This window comes from Octopus bimaculoides, chromosome 1 (assembly GCF_001194135.2).
Source record: "Octopus bimaculoides isolate UCB-OBI-ISO-001 chromosome 1, ASM119413v2, whole genome shotgun sequence".
In the NCBI taxonomy this organism is placed as follows: domain Eukaryota; kingdom Metazoa; phylum Mollusca; class Cephalopoda; order Octopoda; family Octopodidae; genus Octopus; species Octopus bimaculoides.
The window spans coordinates 85,669,765-85,676,605 of record NC_068981.1 but is presented as its reverse complement, the minus strand read 5'-3'; the positions used below and the strand labels follow the sequence as shown (position 1 = coordinate 85,676,605).

The following is a 6,841-nucleotide window of genomic DNA, read 5'->3' as shown; positions in this document are numbered from 1 at the left end:
TTATTATTATTATTATGTCTTTTAGGAAGAAATTGAACATTTATCAAAGAGATGCAAAGAATTAGTTGGTGAGAGCGATTTATTGCATGAGAAACTAGATAAATTGACATCTGGAAGCAGCAAAGTTTTTGAAAGGTTTCTTTAATCATTTAGTCATCCAAAACTAAAATTGAAGATTTAATTTGATGTGAAAAGAGATGTTATTTTCTTTAAAGAATTATATGGGTGGGGGTGCTGAAAAGTTCCTGGCCTTAAGGATATCATGAAAGGCCTGGTTGGAGGCCTAACCTTCCGAGTTCTTTTAAGGGCTTAGAAAAACTGAAGGACTTCTGCAATAAGTGTGTGAATCTGAGAGGGGAATATGTTGAGTAAATTCATAAATTAACTGATCCTCCTGTATTTTCTTTTACCCAAAGCTAGGAACTTTTCAGCATCCCCTCGTATATATTACTCATAATATGTTTTTTAAAGATCACTCTGTAATTATACAATTAATGTGTTACTTCATTCATTGTTATTATAGTATAACTAATGTATAGAGGAGTTTTACAAATCTTAACTAATTTACAGCAAAATATTTTTCACTTCAAATGGTAAACAGCCTGAAATATATAGGCAAGGATTATGTACTAGGAGGCTACTAAGCATTGAAATATTAAAGACACATTCATTCATTTGTTCGTTCGTTCATTCATTTTGTTCTTAGTAGTTTAATAAACTGCATAATTTTTTGACCTGGTTCTCTCTGAAGATTTCAAGATGTTAACATTTTATAATTATGTAAAATATCTTTACAGATCATTAGCTGAACAGCAGCTTGATTTGATCAAAGAAGAAAATCACATTTTACTCGAACAATTAAAGAATGAAAGACTGAATACGAAAAATACTTCCACCAAATTTTCGCATGAATGTAATTATGATTCACTTTTACATGTTCAAATTTGTTCACATTAGTGGTTTTTATAATATATTTATATAAGAAACAAGGCATTTGCTATTAGTCTGCAAAGTCTCTTCATTCAACACTAAGCTCAGCTTGCGAAGACTTGTTGGGGCAAGCGAAAGCGAAATCGTGAGGGCACCTGTACCAGTAGATCACTAAGAGCACTGTCCGAGCGTGATCGTTGCCAGAGCACCAGCTGTCTGGCTTCCGTGCAGAGGGCACGTAAATAGCATCATTTGAGCGTGATCGTTACCAACGTCGCCTTCCTGGCACTTGTGCCAGTGGCACGTGAAAAGACATTCGAGCGAGTTCGTTGCCAGTGCCGCTGGACTGGCTCCTGTGCAGGTGGCATGTAAAATACACCATTTCAAGCGTGGCTGTTGCCAGTACCTCCTGACTGACCTTCGTGCCGGTGGCACGTAAAAGCACCCACTACACACTCGGAGTGGTTGGCGTTAGGAAGGGCATCCAACTGTAGAAACTCTGCCAAATCAGATTGGAGCCTGGTGTAGCCATCTGGTTCACCAGTCCTCAGTCAAATCGTCCAACCCATACTAGCATGGAAAGCGGACGTTAAACGATGATGATGATGATGATGATGATTTGTATCAATATAAGAGAGAGGAAAGGCATTGAGCTGACAGAGTTGTTAGCCTTCCAGACAAAATGCTCATAGACATTTTGTTCATCTTTACATTCTTTCTTCAAATTCTACCAAGATTGACTTTGTCTTTCATCCCTTTTGGGGTTAATAAATAAAGACCAGTTGAACACTGGAGTTGATGTAACTGACTTAACCCCACCCCCGAACTTGCTCGCCTTGTGCAAAAATCTGAGACAAATATTAAATGATAGGGAGAAAAAAATTTAAACATTAAAAATGCATGCTCTTATTCTTTTCTTTGTTTCATTCACTGGATTGCAGCCATGTAGGGGCACCACCTTAAAGGGTTCAACTGATGAAACTGACCCCACTATTTACTTTTTTAAGTCTAGTATTTATTGTGTTGGTCTCTCTTGCCAAACTGCTAAGTTTTGGAGATGTGAACAAGCCAACACCAGTTGTCAAGTGGTAAGGGAGGGGACAAACACAAAGAACACACATACACACACACACACTTACACAAATATACAATAGACTTCCACCCAGTTTTGGTCTACTAAATTTACACTGATAGAGAAGTTAATCTTAATGACAAAAAATACCTGAGCCTGAGAGCTGCATAGCAGATGTGAAGTTTGGTGTATTGGTCTTCATTCAATGAATGATCTTCTTTTGGCGAATCTACATGACACAGTCTGCTTGGAAGAGCCTCTTCAGTCAACAGTCAATCTAGGGTCAACTAATCCAGTTAGTGGATTACTGCTAGGTGATAGAACTGGCGATTCATCAACTCACTTAAGCTTCTTGAAAATGCTATGGAGTCCTGGAACCTCATAGTGTTACCAATTGAAATTAGATGACTAGTAGTAGTAAATTCACACACAAGGCATTGGTTGGCCCAGGGTCATAGCAGAAGATATTTTCCAAGGTTCTGTGCATTGGAACTGAACGCGAAACCATATGGCTGTAAAGCAAGCTTCTGAACACCACAGCCATGCCAGTACCTATAAAGCGTGTCAAATAATTATATAGTAAATGGGAAATAAAACAAAAATGTAAAGGATTTTTTTAATGAAATACAGTAGGTATTTAAATTTTTAGAATTACTATCAATTTACTATAAATAGTAAATTTATGAATAAATCTTGTAGTTACTAAGTCAGTGACATAAGTCTCAGATTCTGACTTGAATCATCTTGATATGTTAAGTACTGATTGTTTCATATTTATATATATATATATATATACGTGCGCATGCACATACACACACACACACACGTGTGAATAATCATTCATGTTATGTCATCTGTGTGATTCAGTGATAGTATATACTGTCTTTATATTTATGATTAAAGTGTATATCAAGAGGAGACTTATAATTAAATAATTTTATATGTTCAAATTACTGTATAATGTGTCCATCAGCAATATATTTTTCATACTTCAGAGTTGTCCTTGTTTAGAAAGTGACTTGATCTAAGACAGAATGTTGAAATTGAATAATCTACATCACAGAAGATGTAGATTATACATCACTTTTTAACTATCTAAAAACATACAAAAACTGTTAGATTAACTTTTCTTTTTTTCTTGAGGTGTCAAAATTTTCATTGCTCAGTTGTGACTTAATCACTGACATAAATCTCCTGTGAACAATTTTTACTCATAGTTCAGTTTGTCATGTAAATACAGAATAAATACATCTATAAAGAGTTCAGAAGGGATAGGATGAAGGTTGTTGGCGAAGCTGTGACATATAAAAAAATAAAACTTGAGAACGAATAACTGTTTTTCTTTGTTTTGTTATTCAAATTGCTTCACTATTATACCTTATTTATTGTGATGATGTTCTAAGATGTTTTAATTTTCTTCCAAAATTATTAATAAAAATGTAGTACACGAGTTGAATGAACAGCTAAAACTGAAAAATGAGTTTGTAACCAAGATAGAGCGGGAATTCAAAGAAGAAAAGGCAAAAACACGTGACTTGAAATGTAATTTAGATCAAATGAAATCCAAAGATAATACCAAGATTCAATTTGTGGAACACCAGCATAGTTTAGAAAAATTACAAAAGTAAGTAAAAACCTATAAAAATTATCGATATTTCTATTATAAAAAGGTAAAATGAGAGGAAATATAAATGGCTTAATCCTAAAACTGGAGAACTTTTAGTAGTTTTCTGAAGAAACTTGTAAAAGTAGGGTGGGGAGTGGAGGTGCATGGCTTAGTGGTTAAGATGTTGGACCCATGATCATAAAATTGTAGTTTTGGTTCCTAAACTGGGCAACACATTGTGTTCTAGAGCAAAGCACTTCACTTCATGTTGCTCCCGTCCACTCAGCTGACAAAAAGGAGTAATCCTGTGATGGACCGGTATCCTGTCCAGCTGTGGAATTTTTATACGCCATGGAAACTGGGACCAGCCCTAATGAATTGGCATGACTTGAGAAGGTAACTTTACTTTACTTGTGGTGAGCTTTGTTGAAATACTCTCTTCTGGTAAAATAATTCATGCACTATCGTATATTGAATTATGATGCTATTCTACATTTCCCTTCATAATTATATATTTTTTTCTTTCTTCATGAACCCTTAGGACTCATAAGGTCAGTGTTAAACCTGGTTTCCATGGAATACCAAGTGGCTGAGATTACAGCATTCTCTGCTGAATGGGATGCTGGAGGGTTAATTCCTAGCTATTGCTGGAACTCATTTTACAGCTGAGTGGACTGGAGCAATGTAACTTAAAGTGTTTTGCTCAATAACACAACACATCTCCCAATCTGGGAATCAGAACCACAATCTTATTTATGATTATGAATGCAACACCCTAACCACTAGACCATGCAGCTTCACTGTAATTATTAGCCTATCAAAATTGCTTTTGTTTTCTTCTTTTTTCATTATTTTTCAATACAATCTATAAGAATTGTTTATCTAGTGCACTGAAACATGTAGTCAATAAGTAGCGTAATATTTGTGATAAAATATATGTAAGTAAAAAAGATAGCTTGAAACACCTTTGTTTCTGTGAAATACCATCATCTTTCTGATTAAACTTGTTGTTAGTACAATAAAAATGAATTTGTTGCCTGATTAGATGGCAAGTGACTCAATTAGAAGGTAATCTCCACAAACTAAAATATATACTTCTAATGAGCACCTTTTTTCACTGAATCAATTGATTGCCAATTTCCATTATCATCTACCATTTTGAAGGATAACTAATCAAAATGAATTAATGTGAGAAACTCTGTGCTGTCACTTAACTTGCAAGAACTAGTAACAAAATTCCCTTAAAACGATACCATTTTGTGTTAAAACAGGAAAGAGACATTTGATAATGAAGTCCTAGTTAGATAAAAGGGTAAAAATGGTTAAGTCGGGAATAGATAGTTGACCATATATTTACTCAAGTCTGACTTGGGACTTAGCAAGAATTGATATTATTCCATTGTTAAGTACTATCAAGTTTTTGAAGTTGAAAGATTCTATTCACCAAAATGGTTTGAATATCATTCTCACAAAACATTCTTCTGGGAAACATAGAAAATTAAGTTTCCTACTGTGTCTGCAGTCTGGGTAACCAAGAATGATTCTCTAGCTACGACCTTTATACAAAAAAAGGTTAACTCTGAGCATGTCCAATCACATGATGGTATTGATGATAGTGTTGTCAAAAAACCCAAACTCCTTTTATTGGTAAAATTTTTCATTTCTTTATGTACTTAATTTCTTCATGCCTTTCATGTGAGAGATTAAATATCTATGAAATAATGTCTGTATGGAAGTGTATAGTTAGAAGAAAATGGTTTCTAAAATTCCATTAAATCATCAGACTTTACCATATAGTACTAATTTAATTGAGTAATAATTGAAGATATTTGGCTGAAACACATAAATAAATAAATAAATAAATATGTTATTTTCATATTTTCACTTTATTAGAGATATTGATGAATCTATTGAAAAGCATATAAAAGAGAAAGCAGAATTAACTGCTAAATTGGAGGTGAGTATTGAGCTTGGTACCTTATTGTAATGTATCTGCTGTCTCAAGATAGATTAAAAAAGATAATTAATATAACTTTCTTAACAAATTTGAATTTCTGGATTACACCATTGGCTAAAAGACACAAGCACTTTCACATACACACACATATACCTGCAACAGAGTTTTAGTTTCCACTTACCAAATTCACTTACAAGGCTTTGGTCAGCTCAAGGCTGTAGTAGGAAACACTTGCTGAAAATACTATGTAGTGGGATTGAACCTAAAACCCCATGGGCTGAAGGCAAACTTTTTAACCACATAGCCATGCTTGCATCTAAGTTAAATGGCAAATTGCTTAAGGTTTAGCTCAAAAGATTCAAATAATGTGTGGAAAATAAGATATCTGAAGAGAGATAAGGAATGACACTACATTCTTCAGATTTTACAACCAATACAAAAGCCTACATAAATGACTAAATTAAAGAATTGCTTTTACAATAGTTCATGCAATGGCAGGAGTTCTTACTAAATAGTAATGGTATAGCAGCTAAAAATCATTAAAAAGTTTTAATCAATGTAAATTATTGAAATCAGGAATGACAGCACTTGTGTTGGTATGTGAAAAGATATGTACCATTACACTGTGTAACAAAATAAAAAATTTTTCTGTCTTGGGCAGTAAGTATTATTTCCTATTTGCATCTGTCTAGAATCAAAGGAAATTACTATTCTCTTCAAGCTTTGCTTATGTGACCTGCACATCAATGTTTTGAAATTGACCTATTTTCCATTACATTTCAGACACGTTCAGCACTGAGTTGCTGAAGCAGAAATATCATTATAACAAATATTCTGCTAAATACTACAAATTTGCTTATCAGTCACTTGACCTTAACCACTTGAGCATGTCCCTTAGTGGCTGACAACATGTGCATCTCTGATGATGATCAGGAGTAGTGGGGAAACATTATTAGCCATGTGTTGAGAGGGATTATTTGGGGTTTGAGTAAATGTAACAAAAGCAAAGTTTGAAGAAAATATCAGCCATTTTTCACATTTTGTAGGGGTAAACAAACAGAAAATAGGACAAAAAATTGACTTATAATGGTAGCAAAGGAATTAAGAATGTTTGATTCAATTCACTGTAATATTTATTAAATATACTTAAATATATTTTATGAATGCTGAAGTATTCATTAAATGTATTTAAAGTAATTCATCATAAATATTGCATTTTAACTGCTTTCATTTTTTGCTCTTTTTTCACTTTTACTTATCTATTTTTTTTTTTTTT

General features: G+C 33.6%; 1 protein-coding gene across 1 annotated transcript in view; it reads left to right on the top strand.

Moving 5' to 3' along the window:
• The window catches only part of LOC106868573 (myosin-2 heavy chain), a 34,208-nt gene that overhangs the window by 25,611 nt on the left and 1,756 nt on the right, over nt 1-6,841 (top strand). The window contains exons 9-12 of the mRNA XM_052965946.1: nt 26-135; nt 798-913; nt 3,446-3,626; nt 5,502-5,591. Of these exons, the coding sequence (XP_052821906.1) occupies nt 26-135; nt 798-913; nt 3,446-3,626; nt 5,502-5,591 (497 nt within the window). The remainder of the gene's footprint in view (nt 1-25; nt 136-797; nt 914-3,445; nt 3,627-5,501; nt 5,592-6,841) is intronic.